This window comes from Chiloscyllium plagiosum, chromosome 34 (assembly GCF_004010195.1).
Source record: "Chiloscyllium plagiosum isolate BGI_BamShark_2017 chromosome 34, ASM401019v2, whole genome shotgun sequence".
Classification (NCBI taxonomy): domain Eukaryota; kingdom Metazoa; phylum Chordata; class Chondrichthyes; order Orectolobiformes; family Hemiscylliidae; genus Chiloscyllium; species Chiloscyllium plagiosum.
In genome coordinates, this window is record NC_057743.1 from 566,815 (window position 1) to 582,805 (window position 15,991).

At 43.2% G+C, this 15,991-nt stretch overlaps 1 protein-coding gene across 3 annotated transcripts in view; it reads right to left on the reverse strand.

The window, feature by feature from the left end:
• Window positions 1-424: 424 nt before the first annotated feature.
• Window positions 425-15,991, reverse strand: part of LOC122540170 (TLC domain-containing protein 4-B-like) — a 40,168-nt gene continuing 24,601 nt past the window's right edge. For all 3 annotated transcript variants that reach the window (XM_043675501.1, XM_043675503.1, XM_043675502.1), the window contains exons 4-7: window positions 11,372-11,430; window positions 8,858-8,952; window positions 8,669-8,742; window positions 425-1,102 (exon numbers count right to left, since the gene is read on the reverse strand). In XM_043675501.1, coding sequence (XP_043531436.1) covers window positions 793-1,102; window positions 8,669-8,742; window positions 8,858-8,952; window positions 11,372-11,430 — 538 coding nt within the window. In that variant the 3' untranslated portion in view covers window positions 425-792. The remainder of the gene's footprint in view (window positions 1,103-8,668; window positions 8,743-8,857; window positions 8,953-11,371; window positions 11,431-15,991) is intronic.

A 15,991-nucleotide genomic window follows, 5' to 3' on the forward strand; every position in this document is an offset into this window, starting at 1 on the left:
TAAATCAGATTACCTGGTCATCTTCTCATTGTTGTCTTTCAGAAACACATATACACCGCTCTTACACACAACTCTCTAATAACGCTCACAATGCTCACTCTCATACAAGTATATGCACAGACATTGAGAGGGTGAGAGAGAGGAAATAATTTGAATTCCTTAATCTGAGGGGCCTAGCAAAACAGGAGCTGCTGATACATATCAAGGACTCAAGGAGGGTGTCGTGTAATCTGGAATAACAGAGAAAGGCACCAGTCGCGCTTGAAAGAATAGTGAGACTCACAGAAGTAAATGGAAAAACTGGCACACGTAAGGAGATATACACTGAACATTGACAACTTTTTTTGGTTAACCTTTGCTCAATTAGCACAGTCTGGAAGGATGTGGGTGAAGCAATTCTACAAAGCAGTTTCTGCTGAGCCACAAACCTTTTGATCCAGATGTCTGTCTAGGCCAGCACTGGAGAGCTTGACCCAGGTTGGCTCTTAGGCACTTTCCAATCTTGAGGCATTGTCCTTATTGTTACAGACAGACGAAGAATTGATGATTAGTTTCTGACAATGACTGAACAAATTACATAGCTCAGTTTATACAAATCTAAGACTAATTACAAAATTGTGCCATTTTCAATCTCCTCAATGTCTCAGTTGCAATGTTACATAATAAAACATTAACAGATTTATTTCAAAAATTTCAAACATAATTGTAAGTTTTCAAGAGTGCGGATTTGATGTAGATTGATTGATTAAAGTTTCAGCAGAAAGGACTTAACCTGGAAAACCTGCTACTTCTCTATAAACTCTCACTGAGTTCAGCTTTCCGGTGCTTCTGGGATGTAAACAGAATTTTCCAGCACCCTTTGGCGATTTTGTACATCCAGACTGTGTTAAGAATATCCAGAACAACACTGGAAATGATCCAAGCACACTGTGGCCCAAGGCCCAGGCGGTGGAAGGCTGCTGTCCCAAAGGTAGAAACCATTTGAAGGTAGTAGGACGGAATCACAGCAATGCGCACAAGGAAGAAGCTCACAGTCATGGCGACACCATTCAACACAACCAACCGGGCATTTCTGGGGAACCGCAGAACCTCAAAGAACCACCTGCACTTAAACACAGAGTGCATTATCGTTCAGTGATACACAGACCTCCCAGCACCAGAGGCAGCCCCAGACACACACCACCCAGCCCCAGACACACACCACCCAGCACCAGACACACACCACCCAGCACCAGACACACACCACCCAGCACCAGAGGCAGCCCCAGACACACACCTCCCAGCACCAGAGGCAGCCCCAGACACACACCTCCTAGCACCAGAGGCAGCCCCAGACACACACCTCCTAACACCAGAGGCAGCCCCAGACACACACCTCCCAGCACCAGAGGCAGCCCCAGACACACACCTCCCAGCCCCAGACACACACCTCCCAGCACCAGAGGCAGCACCAGGCATACACCATCCAGCAACAGAGGCAGCACCAGACACACACACACACCAGATTATACTTGGGAAGCTTGTGAGAGTGATCTTTGTGAGCACGATCCCTCCCTAACATTTAAATGCTCATACTCCTGACTAAACCATCCTCCTCCTTCAGTCAGTAGAATGTATTTTCCTTATCTAACCCACTGTTAGATATATTTACCACTGAACTTCGGAGAACAGATTCTTTTTCACCTCAACAAATTAAAAATTTCTCTACCGCCTCTGCTGCAAAGGGTTGATATTTTATATATATATTTCCTTTTGGCAACATTATTCAAAAATACATGGGAATCCCCATGTCCACTGATGACATGCTTTCCTTGCTCATCCCCTCTAAGGCCTATGTTGTCAGACTGCTTAGCAACACCATACTCCATATGGGGCTGGAAATTCTGCTGGACTTTCTACTGATGAAACATTGGGAAGATTGAGGTAATTGTCATCACATACCCTGTTCTCTGGTCACAGATTCCACCTCCTTCCGTGGCCACTATTTGAGACTGAGTACATGAAATTGGAGCAAGAATGCCCTTACAACCTTATGATTTGGAGATGCCAGTGTTGGACTGGGGTGTACAAGTTAAAAATCACACAACACTAGGTTGTAGCCCAACAGGTTTAATTGGAAGCACGAGCTTGCAGAGTGCTGCTTTTTCATCAGGTGGTTGTGGAGTACACGATTGTACGACACCTGATGAAGGAGCGACGCTCCGAAAGCTAGTGTGCTTCCAATTAAACCTGTTGGACTATAACCTGGTGTTGTGTGATTTTTAACTTCTTATAACCTTAGTGAGCCATGAATTCAGTAACAGCAGGGCATGTCCCCACCTCAACTCCACTCCACTCTCCCTTCCTGTTTCCTTATACCCCAATAATCATTTGATCTCAGTCTGGAACTCTGAAATTCTCCTCGATTCAGTCCTTAATGAGGTGACCTCTATCCTGAAACTATTATCTATTCTAGTAAGGGGAAACAGCCTCTTAGCGACTATCCCATAAGGCCCTCTTAAGAATTCTATTCCTTTCAATATCACATCTCAATCTCTGAACTGGGCATTCATAACTTTGGTGTCTGAGCTTCTAACTAAAGTCCACTCCATCACCAAGACTCCTTACTTCCACTCCTAACATGACCTTACCAATTTGCTGCTGTACCCTCATCCCACCTTTCTCACCAGAGGTGTCTACACCAATATCCCCTTGCTGGCTGACCATCTTCCATAAATTACACTTTTTTTTGATTGTTAAAAAGTCCTGTTCATGAGTCTTCCTTGTGCTTTTTAGCTGACATTATCTCCTGATGTTGAGATATATGGACTTAAAAATTCTCAACCTTGTGTTCATACACTTCCCCATCTCTCTAAAGTTCTCCAATCTAATGCCCTCCAAGACCTAAAAGCTAATTCTTGTCTCATACACATTCAACAACTCATTGGTCTCACCTTTGCAGGCTATGCCATCAATTCCAAACTCTCAATTTTGAGTCCCAAATCTCTATCTTCCTATTGCTTTTCTTCTTTAAGGACCTCCTTAGAAAACTCTCTCTTCCAGCAGGTTTGTGGTCATCTGACATAATATTTTATGCTTTGCCTCTATAAATCTTGATTTTGCTTGTCTGAAATATCTTGCAATGTCTATGGTGTGAAAACTGCTTTTTATTGCAAGTTATTGTTTGTTTGTATATGTGTCAGCTGTATATTTGCAGGAAAGCCATTGCAAGTCCCTGTGATTTTTGAACTGTACAATGTGTTTGGGAGACAATTTATAGAACATTGAACATTACAACGCAGTACAGGCCCTTCGGCCCTCGATGATGCGCCGACCTGTGGAACCAATCTGAAGCCCATCTAACCTACACTATTCAGAGTTTTGAGATTTGTAGCTCAGGTTGAGGTTCTGAATGGAGGTTTGCTCACTGAGCTGGAAGGTTCGTTTTCAGATGTTTCATCACCATACTAGGTAACATTTTCAGTGAGCCTGAAAATGAAGCGTTGGTGGTGTAGCCCACTTTCTATTTATATATTTGAGTTTCCTATGGTTGGTGACATCATTTCCTGTGGTGACATCATTTCCTACAGTGATATCATCTCCGGTTCTTTTTCTCAGGGGGTGGTAAATGGAATCCAAGCCAACGTGTTTGTAGATAGAGTTCTGGTTGGAACGCCATGCTTCTAGGAATTCTCGTGCGTGTCTCTGCGACATCTAGAAATCGCAGTTTGTTGTTATTTTCCTCCTCTTTAGTGAATTTTATGCCAAATTCACAAACCAGGAGCCCCCTTCAGACCCATAGTCTCACATCCTGAAATACCAACTTACAGATTGGTCAAGGAGCTACACCAAAGACTAAAACACTTAGTAGAAGACTCACGCCACTCCATCCACTCCACCCAAGACACCAAGATAGAAGAGGATGCAATAATGGTCTCCTTTGACATAATAGCCTTGTTCACATCCATCAATATCAACCTGGCTAAGGAAACACTGACAACATTATTAGAAGAACCAAAGACACATACACCAAACACCACCAACTTCATCAGAAAGGACAGTATTGTCAAGCTAGTGGACCTATGCTTTACCACCCACTTCACCTTCAGCAACAAAACCTACTGACAAACCAACGGAACATCCATGGGTATCAGGGTTCTTAGCAGAGGCAGTAGTGCAGAGACTCGAACAAACCACTCTGCCAACCATCCAACCCAAACTTTGGGTCCGCTACGTGGATGACTAAACAAAACAAATTAGAGGAAACCTTCAAGACCATCAATAATATCCTTCCAGGCATAAAATTCACGAAAGAGGAGGAAAACGACAACAAACTCCCATTCCTAGATGTCACAGTACAGTGAACAGCCAATGGAGAACTTCAAACCAGCGTCTACAGGAAAACAACACATACGGACCAAATATTAAACTACAGAAGCAATCATCCCAACATCCAAAAATGAAGCTGCATTAGAACATTATTTCAATGCGCCACCACACACTGCAGCACAGAGGAACTACAAAGAGCAGAGGAAAATCACCTATACAGCCTGTTCAAAAAGAACAATACCCAATGAACACAGTCTGCTGATTTCTCAGTAACAAACCCAAACAAGCAGACAAAACATGTCCAGAAACCCTAGCCACTCTCCCCTACATCAAAGACATCTCGGAAATGACTGCCAGACTACTCAGACCCCTTGGCATCATGGTAGCCCACAAACCCACCAACACACTAAAACAGCAGCTAATGAACTTGAAAGACCTTATACAGACAACAAAGAAAACTAATGTCATTTACAAAATACCTTACAAGGACTGTAACAAACACTACATTGGACAAACAGGCAGAAAACTAACTACCAGGATACATGACCATCAATTAGCCACAAAACAACATGACCCACTCTCACTAGTATCCTTACATGAGGAAGGACACCACTTCGACTGGGACAACACATCCATCCTAGGACAGGCCAAACAGAGACACACACGAGAACTCCTAAAAGCATGGCATTCCAACGGAACTCAATCAATAAACACATTGACTTGATCCGATTTACCACTCCCTGAGGAAGAGAACAGGAAATGACATCAGCATAGGAAATGATGTCACCACAGGAAATGATATCACTGGCCCTAGAACACTTAAACATATAAATAGAAAGTGGGCTACACCACCTGTGGTTCATTCAGAGGCTTACTGAAGATGTTACCTAGTATAGTGATGAAACATCTGAAAACGAACCTTCCAGCTCAGCGAGCAAACCTACATCCACTACACTATTCCATTATCATCCATATATCTATCCAATGACAATTTAAATGCACTTAATGTTGGCAATTTGCAGGCAGGCCATTTCATGCCCTTACTACTCCGAGTAAAGAACCTACCTCTGACATCTGTCCTATATCTATCACTTCTCAATTTAAAGCTATGTCACTTTGTGCTGGCCATCACCATCCAAGAAAAAAGGCTCTCACAGTCCACCTTATCTAATCCTCTGATTATCTCTATTAAGTCACTTCTTAACCTTCTCTCGAATGAAAACTGCCTCAAGTCCCTCAGCCTTTCCTTATATTTCTTCCCTCCATACCAGGCAACATCCTGATAAATCTCCTCTGCACCCTTTCCAATGCTTCCACATCCTTCCTATAATGCAACAACCAGAACTGCATGCAATACTTTAAGTGCGGTCACACCAGAGTTTTGTACAGCTGCAGCATGACCTCATGGCTCTGAAACTCAATCCCTCTACCAATAAAAGCTAACACACTGTACGCCTTTTTAACAACCCTATCAGCCTTGGTGGCAACCTGCAGGGCTCAATGCACATGGACACCGAGATCTCTCTGTTCATCTACACTATCAAGAATCTTACCATTAGCCCAGAAGTCTGCATTTCTGTCACTCCTTCCAAAATAAATTACCTTACAATTTTCCGCATTAAACTCCATTTGCTATCTCTAAGCCGAGCTCTGCAGCTTATCTATGTCCCTCTGTAACCTGCAACATCCATCCACACTGTACACAACTCCACCGACCTTAGTGTCATCGCAAATTTATTAACCCATTCTTCTACGCCCTCATCCAGGTCATTTATAAAAATGACAAACAGCAGTGGGCCCCAAAACAGATGCTGTGGTACACCATTAGTAACTGCACTCCAGGATAAACATTTCCTTTCACCCTCTGTATTCTTACAGCTAGCAAATTTCTGATCCAAACGGCTAAATCACTGTCAATCCCATGCCTCTATTTTCTGCAATAGACTACCATGGGGAACCTTATCAAATACCTTACAAATTCATATACACCACATCAAACGCTTTACCCTCATCCAACTGTTTGGTCACCTTCTCAAAGAACTCAATAAGGTTTGTCAGGCATGACCTAACCTTGACAAAACTGTGTTGATTATCCCTAATCAAATTATTCCTTTCTTGATTATTGCAAATCCTATCTCTCATAATTCTTTCCAACAGTTTACCTACAACCGAAGTAAGGCTCACAGGTCTATAATTACCAGGATTGCCTCTACTCCCCTTCTTGAACAAGGGCACAACATTTACTTTCCTCCAGTCTTCTGGCACTATTCCTGCAGACAATACTGACAAAGATCAAAGCCAAAGGCTCAGCAATCACCTGCCTGACTTCCAGAGAATCCTAGGATAAATCCCATTCGGCCCAGGGGACTTATCTATTTTCACACTTTCCAGAGTTGCTAACACTTCATGAATCTCAAGCCGGTCTAGTCTAATAGCCCGTATCTCAGTATTCTCCTCGACAACACTGTCTTTTTCCTGTGTGAATACTGATGAAAAATATTCATTTAGCGCCTCTCTTATCTCTCTGGACTCCACAGACAACTTTCCACGATGTCCTTGACTGGCCCTAATCTTACTCTAGTAATTTTTTTTTATTCCTGACATACCGATAGAAGCTTTAGGGTTTTCCTTGATCCTACCTGCCAAAGACTTCTCATGTCCTCTCCTGGCTTTTGTAGCTCTCTCTTTAGGTCCTTCCTGGCTAACTTGTAACTCTCAAACGCCCTAACTAAGCCTACATGTCTCATCCTTACATAAGCCTTCTTCTTCCTCTTGACAAGAGATTCAACTTCTTTAGTAAACCATGGTTGCTTTGCTCGACCACTTCCTCACTGCCTGACGTACATACTTATGAAGGACACAGAGTAGGTGTTCCTTGAACAAGCTCCACATTTTAATTGTTCCCATCTCGTGAAGTTTCCTTCACCATCCTATGCATCCTAAATCTTGCCTAATCACATCATTGCCTTTCCCCCAGCTATAACTCTTGCCCTTGGTATATACTTATCCCTTTCCACCACCAAAGTAAACATAAACAAATCATGGTCACTATCACCAAAATGTTCACCTACTTCCAAATCTAACACCTGGCCAGTTTCATTATCCAGTACCAAATCCAATGTGGCCTCGTCTCTTGTTAACGTAAGTACATACTGTGTCAGGAAACCCTCCTGCAAACATTGGACAAAACTGGACCCATCTAAGGTACTCAAACTAAAGTATTTCCAGTCAATATTTGGACAGTTAAAGGCTCCCATAACAATTGCCCTGTTACTTTCGCTCGTATCCAGAATTATCTTTGCAATCCTTTCCTCTACATCTCTGGAACTATTCAAAGGGCTAGAGAAAACTCTCCAGAGGGTGACTTCTCCCTTCCTGTTTCTAACCTCAGCTCAAACTACCTCAATAGACAGGTTCTCATCAAATGTCCTTTCTGCCACATTAATACTATCCTTGACGAACAATGCCACACTTCCCCCTCTTTTACCACTATCCATAATCTTACTGAAACATCTAAATTTCAACAGAGGAAAATACAAATTTTTCTTCAATATCAGACACAATCAATCAGTTTAAAACAAAAGCAGGACGTGTGCACATTTGTGCTTCGTGAACCTTCTGGACTGCAGTGTTGTAGACCCATTATATCCCTGATCCGGTGTCGAGTACCTCTAATATCCTGTACCTGGGCTCCTCTCCCATTGGTATCCTCAGACCCAGGGTAGTGTCCCTCTACTATCTTGTATCTGGGATCCTCTCCCCCTGGTATCTTCACACCCAGGGTCATGTCCCTCTACTATCCAGTACCTGACTCCTCTCCCTCTGGTATCCTCATACCCAGGGTCGTATCCCTCTACTATCCTGTACCTGGGCTCCTCTCCCCCGGTATCCTTACACCCAGGGTCATGTCCCTGGGCTCCTGTCCTTTTGGAACCTTACAACTGGGTTTGTAATCTCTGGCACCCCTGTAAGTAGGCTGCTGCCCTGATATGTTCATCTATATTCACCTGGGGGGTCATTTCCCTCTACCTAGAATTGTGCCTGTCTACTGTCCTATATCCAGCATTGTGCCCCACTAGTGTCTTGTTCACCTCCCCGAATTGATCCCCTGAACCCAGGGGCCGTGTCCCTCCCTGTGCCCCTGCACCCAGGGGCTCTTCCTCTCTACTCAGGTTCATGCCATCTATATCTCTGTACCCGGGGTTGGGTCCCTCTAGCATCCTGTTCCTGTGTTTCCTCCCATTTAAGGTCCTGTACCTGCTGTCATGACCCTCTATGCCTCTGAACCAGCATTGGATGTCTTAAGTTGATTGATTAAATGCAGAAGCAAAGGGTGTTACAGAATGCATCCCCAACTTACCGCTGATTTACAAATGGTGTGGACAGCTCAGCAATCAAGCGAAAATTAGCAAAATATGGAAGGAGGCCTCGTCCCTATAAAGCAAACAAAGTGATACAAATAATCTAAGATAAGGATGATAAAAAGATAGAATGGATTGATTTCTGAATCTGTTCATCATTGATGATATCTGATTAACCTTTCACTTACCAGCACATACTGGTACGCATAGAGTGCTGCCAAATGGTGACTGAGGAAAAAGCTATCGCCCAATGTCTTCCAGTGCCAGACAAGCAGCATTAAATCTGCAATGAGAGCAGTAGTTGAAATGGGCAGAAAATCCAGGGCAAAATGGACAAAGCTAGTGACCAATCAGAATGCAAAGCACAGAAACCAAACAGATTCAAAATCTGCAGTGCCAATATACAAGCTACAGATTTCTAAAAACAAATCTTTCTTTTAACATCCATCCTGGGAGCACTTAATTGAGATAGTGTACAGTCAGTTTTAATTTCAGTTTGAAAGAGTATAGGAAGCTTTACTCTGTAGCTAACCCAGTGTTGTCTTGTCCTGTGTATGTTTGATGGGGACAGCAAAGGAGGAACTTTACTCTGTATCTTTGCAGCTGTATAGAATTTTGGTTGGGCCACATTTGGAATATTATAGTGTGTTCTGGTCACCAGAAGGATGTGGATGGAGGCTTTGGGGAGGTTGCAGAAACTGTTTACTATGATGCTGCCTGGTTTGGAGGGTATTAGCTATGAGGAGAGATTGGACAAATTTGGTTTGTTTTTACTTAAATGTTGAAGTGGGGGGGGGGTTACCTGACAGAACTTTACCAAATTATGAGAGGCATGGAGAGGATGGATAGTTGGAGTCTTTCTCGCAGGGCAAACAAGTCAATTACTAGGGGACATAGGTTTAAAGATAAAAGGGGGCAAGTTTAAAGGAGATATTGAGAGGCAGTTTTTCTTTTAAACACAGTGTATGGTAAGTGCTTGGAATGCACAGCCAGAGTTAGTGGAGGAGGTGAATACAATAGCAACATTTAAGAGGTATCTTGACAGATATATGAAGAGGCAGGGAACAGAGGGATTCGGACAGCAGAGAAGCAAAAGGTTTTTGTTTAAAAAGCCTTCGTATGTTGCTGCAGTCTTGGTGGGTCAAAGGCTCTGTTCCTGTGCTGTACTGTTCTTTGTTCTAACCGTGTGTCCCCCTGGGAGTGTCAGATGGGGATAGTGTAGAGAGAGCTTTACTGTCACTATTAAAAGTATAGAGGGACGTTTATACTGTATATAACTCTATGGCGTACTTCTCTTGGGTGTGTTTGATGTATGCAATGTACAAGACACTGTACTTTCCGTTTAAAAGTGTAGAAGAGCTTTACTTTGCATTAAACCCTGTACTGTACCTGGCCTATGAGTGTTTGATGGGGAAAGTGGAGAGGGTGCTTTATTCTCTATCTAACCCTGTGTTGTCTCTGGCCTGGGAGTGTTTGATGGGATAGTGGAAAAGGAGCTTTGTTCTGTATCTAACTGTGTGCTGGACCTGGCCTGGAGTGTTTGCTAGGGACAGTTTCAAGGAAGTGTTATTTTCAGTTGAAAAGTGTAAAGAGGGTTTTATTTTCAGTTTAACAGTAGTGGGAGTAAGATTCTATCTTTAACCATATGCAGTTCCTTTCCTGGGAGTATTTGATGGGGACAGGAGATTTGTTTTCAGTTCACTTTCAGTTCAAGAAAGCAGAGGTATTTTTACTTTCTGTTTAAAAGAGCAGAGAGTTATACTCTGTATCTCATTCCTTGAAAGTGGAGTCGTAAATAGGATAGTGAAGGAGGCGTTTGGTATGCTTGACTTTATTGATCAGTGCATCGTGTATAAGAGTTGGGAGGTCAAGTTGGGGCTGTGCAGGACATTGGTTAGGATACTATTGGAATATTCTGTGCAATTCTGGTCTACCTGCTAGAGGAAGAATGTTGTGAAACTTGAAAGCATTCAGAAAAGATTTACAAAGATGTTGCCATGGTTGGAGGGTTTGAGAGGGAGAGGCTATACAGACTGGAGCTATTTTCCCTGGAGTGTCAGTCGCTGAGGGGTGACCTTATAGAGGTTTATAGAATCATGAGGAGCAGGAATAGGATAAATAGACAAGGTCTTTTCCCCAAAGTGGGGGTCTCCAAAACTAGACGGCATAGGTTTTACATGAGAGGGGAGAGGTTTAAAACAGACGGTTTCACGCAGAGGGTGTTACGTGTACGGAAGGAACTGCCAGAGGAAGTGGCGGAGGCTGCTACAATTACAGCATTTAAAAGGCATCTGGATGGGTATATGAATAGGAAAGCTTTAGCGGGATATGGGCCAAATGCTGGCAAATGGGACGAGATTTATTTAGGGTATCTGGTTAGCATGGACAAGTTGAACCAAAGGGTCTGTTTGCGCGCTGTGTATCTTTAGGACTCTATCTAACCCTGTACTGTCCCTGTCTTTGAGTGGTTGACGAGGTCAGTGGAGAGGGAGCTTTTCTCTGTATCTAACCCGGTGTGGTACCTCGCCTGGAGATGTTTGATGGAGATAGTGTGGAGGGAGTCCACGTTGTATATGCCTTTGAGGAAACAATGCAGTGGGAGTAATTATCAGTAGCGTATAGATTGAGATTGATTTGCTGAAGAAAGAGAGTTAGAGTCGTTTGTTCAAACCCTGACTGGAAGCGTGTTCTGTAATACTCACCATTAATCAAGTAGCCTGAAGCGATTGCTATATTAAGCTTCACGAGTTTGGGATCCCCCCTGTAAGACACAAGAGCAAAGACTTCAGTTTAAACATTCTGTCGCTGCTTAACAATTGAATCAGCGTCACTTGGAGGCTGAATAACTTTGAGTGGCTCAATTATGGATTCTGTCATTTGTGAATTTAAGTATAGCATGTGAATTTTGCTGATTCAGTTGTTCAACAGTAACAGAGAGAGTGTTTAAGTTGACGTGTGTAAACAGTATAAGGATACAAAAATCAATTGGTAACATTCTGAGAATAAAGAGAAATGGAAGCCTTGTGTGAATCTGATTTCCTCGTGCCTCATCACAAATTGCTTTCGGGCTTTATTCCTATTATATCCACAATGACAATACATGTCTGTCTGTAAGCGAGGCCTCAAACTAACCAGGATCTGAATCAATGCATGGGATCCTCGCTGCTTAGATTAGATTACATTACTTACAGTGTGGAAACAGGCCCATCAGCCCAACAAGTCTACACCAACCCTCCGAAGAGCAACCCACCCAGACCCATTCCACTGCATTTACCCCTTCACCTAACACTATGGGCAATTTAGCATGGCCAATTTACCTAACCTGCACATTTTTGGACTGTAGGAGGAAACCCACGCAGACATGGGGAGAATGCAAACTCCACACAGACAGTTGCCTGAGGTGGGATTTGAACCCGGGTCTCTGGCGCTGTGAGGCAGCAGTGCTAACCACTGTGCCACCCACCGCTGCTGACTGGGATGCCTGGAGGATGACCATCAGCAAGGGCATGGACAAAGAAGAGCACAAATGAAACAACTAGATGGAAAGGCTACTGACAGAAAAGAACATTGATCGATGATAGGTCAGTGCGATTGAAGTGTGTCCACTGAAGAAAGGACAGCCACGCATGATTGGCCAATTCTGTCACACTACATGGCATTTAATCCAGAAGTGGCATTCACGCAAGTGCCGTCCATCAAATCCTGTGATGGATGGATGTGGTCAGTTATATCCCATCAGTCATCATTCATTCCCATTGGATTGAATATTTTTCATTTCCCAGATGTGGGCTGATGCTTCAGGGAGAAGTCCTTCAAGTGGCCAATGAGTGCGTTCAATGTAAGTTGCCAGTGCTATCCAGTTAGGCTCAGTGCCCGAGTTTCAGGATTGTGGTTTCAAGGCCCATAGTGGACAAAAGTTGGCATTTCACTTGTGAGCCTGAGCTGTCTATTCAAAGCCCCAGCAGGATTGAAGGACATAATTTGAGCTTACAGCAGAGTTTAATCATCTGTGGAGACCAAGGACTGATGCAGGAACTCTGCTGATTCTGTAGTCACTAGGGGACGATGTTGCTTTGCATCACATCAAAACCCAGAGTCACTGGGAAACTATACTCTGCATTACATCAACACCTAAAGTCACTGTGGGGCAACACACTCAGCATTGCTTGTTACAATCAAGTTGGGAGATGGTGAGATAACATCTCTCTGCCATTCCTGAGTCTAAATTTAAAAGGAAGACACTATTGCCAATTTAATTAATAAAACTTTACTGTATATACTTTGGTGCAACCAGTAAGCCAATCAAATTCCTTCAGTTAACAAGCAAAAAAAACATGCAGTCATAGAGATGTTCAACACTGAAACAGACCCTTTGGTCCAACCCGTCCATGCCAACCAGATATCCCAACCTAATCTAGTCCCATTTGCCAGCACTTGGCCGATATCTCTCCAAACCCTTCCTATTCATATACCTATCCAGATGCCTTTTAAATGCTGTCTTTTTACCAGCTTCCACCACTTCCTCTGGTAGCTCATTCCATACAGTCACCAGACTCTGCGTGAAAAAGTTGCCCCTTAGGTCCCTTTTATATCTTTTCCCTCTCAACCTAAACCTACATCCCCTAGTTCTGGACTCCCCGACTCTGGAGAAAAGACCTTGTCCATTCATCCTATCCATGCCCCTCATGGTTTTATAAGGGCACCCCTCAGCCTGCAACATTCCAGGGAAAACAGGCCCAGCCTATTTAAACTCTCCCTGTAGCTCAAATCCTGCAACCCTGGCAACATCCTTGCAAAACATTTCTGAACCCTTTCAACTTTCCCAACAACTTTCTGATAGGAAGGAGACCACAACTGCATGCAATATTCCAAAAGTGGCCTAACCAATGCCCTGTACAGCTGCAAAATGACCTCCCAACTCCTGTACTCAATACTCTGACCTATAAAGGAAAGCATACCAAATGCCTTTCTCACTATCTTATCTACCTGCGACTCTACTTTCAAGGAGCTATGAACCTGCACTCCAAGGTCCTTTTGTTCAGTAACACTCCCTAGGACCTTACTATTAAGTGTATAAGTCCTGCTAAGGTTTGCTTTCCCAAAATGCAGCACCTCGCATTTATCTGAATTAAACTCCACCTACAACTCCCCAGCCCACTGGCCCATTTGATGAAGATCCCGTTGTAATCTGAGGTAACCCTCTTCACTGTCCACTACATTTCCAATTTTGGTGTCATCTGCAAACTTACTAACTATACCTCCTATGTTCACATCCAAATCATTTATATGAATGATGAAAAATAGTGGACCTAGCACCAATCCTTGTGGCATTCCACTGGTCACAGGCTTCCAGTCTGAAAAACAACCCTCCATCACCACCCTCGTCTTCTACCTTTGAGCCAGTTCTATATCCAAATGGCTAGTTCTCCCTGTATTCCGTGAGATCTAACCTTGCTAACCAGTCTCCCTTGGGGAACCTTGTCGAACACCTTACTGAAGTCCATATAGATCACAGCTACTGCTCTGCCCTCATCAATCTTCTTTGTTACTTCCTCAAAAAACTCAATCAAGTTTGTGAGACATGATTTCCCATGCACAAAGCCATGTTGACTATCCCTAATCAGTCCTTGCCTTTCCAATGTAAATCCTGTCCCTCAGGATTCCCTTCAACAACTTGCCAACCACCGACGTCAGGCTCACTGGTCTATAGTTCCCTGGCTTGTCCTTACCACCCTTCTTAAACAGTAGCACCACGTTAGCCAACCTCCAGTCTTCTGACACCTCACCAATGACTATCGATGATACAAATATCTCAGCAAGGGGCCCAGCAATCACTTCTCTGGCTTCCCATAGAGTTCAAGGGGACACCTGATCAGGTCCTGGGGATCTATCCATGTTTATGCATTTCAAGACATCCAGCACTTCCTCCTCTGTAATATGGACATTTTGCAAGATGTCACCATCTATTTCTCCACATTCTATATCTTCCACGTCCTTTTCCACAGTAAACACGGATGCAAAATACTCATTTAGTATCTCCCCCATCTCCTATGGATCCATACAAAGGCCGCCTTGCTGATCTTTGAAGGGTCCTATTCTCTCCTTAGTTACCCATTTGTCCTTAATGTATTTGTAAAAACCCTTTGGATTCCCCTTAACCCTATTTGCTAATGCTATCATGTCCCCTTTTTGCCCTCCTGATTTCCTTCTTAAGTATACTCCTACTGCCTTTATACTCTTCTAAGGATTCACTTGTTCTCTCCTGTCTATACCTGACATATGCTTCCTTCTTTTTCTTAACCAAACCCTCAATTTCTTAAGTCATCCAGCATTCCCTACACCTACCAGCCTTTCCTTTCACCCTAATAGGAATATACTTTCTCTGGACTCTCATTATCTCATTTCTGAAGGCTTCCCATTTTCCAGCTGTCCCTTTACCTGTGAACATCTGCCCCCAATCAGCTTTTGAAAGTTCTTGCCGAATATCATCAAAATTGGCCTTTCTCCAACTTAGAACCTCAACTGTTAGATCTGGGCTATCCTTTTCCATTACTATTTAAAAACTAATATAATTATGGTCACTGGCCCCAAAGTGCTCCCCCACTGACACCTCAGTCACCTGCCCTGCCTTATCTCCCAAAAGTAGGTCAAGTTTTGCACCTTAGTAGGTAATCCACAGTCATTCCCTATTTTCATAATATTTAGGGCTCATGCAATTGCTCCTTCTCACGTAGCAGTCTGTTCCGCTATTAGTATAAGAAAATCATCTTTTTTAAACCTAACAGCTTGGTCATTGGGCTGTTGACTCAGTCTCCTTTCAGAAGCTGTGTCCCTCATAAAGGTAACACTTTAGCTGTAGGCCAGTAATCTTTTGCTATGCAATGTATTATTTTCAAAAAGTTCATAACGAAATCACATTAAGCCAAATCGGATAGCCGAAAACTTCAGATGTGGTGAAGTTGTCAGTCATTCCCATTGAAATAAAAGCAAATATAATAGAAGGATGCCCATGATTAGTCAAAGTTCTGAAGTGATAACTCTGGATTGGCTTGAACCATCACGTGACCATGCTAATCAACTGGGGTGGGGTAGGCCATACAGCTCAAAATCACTGGCAGCCATCAATCCACAGAGATCTCTCAATGAGACCCTGCATATATTACAAAACCTGAGAGAACAATAAAAATAGCGTGAATGGGACCCAAAGTGAAATTGAATGTGGGAAGTGGAAAACTGTGACATGAAGCACAAAGCAGACATTGCAAACGAGAGATACTCCACAAAGTTTATCAACTATGTTGAAGTAAAGGACGAAAATCTTG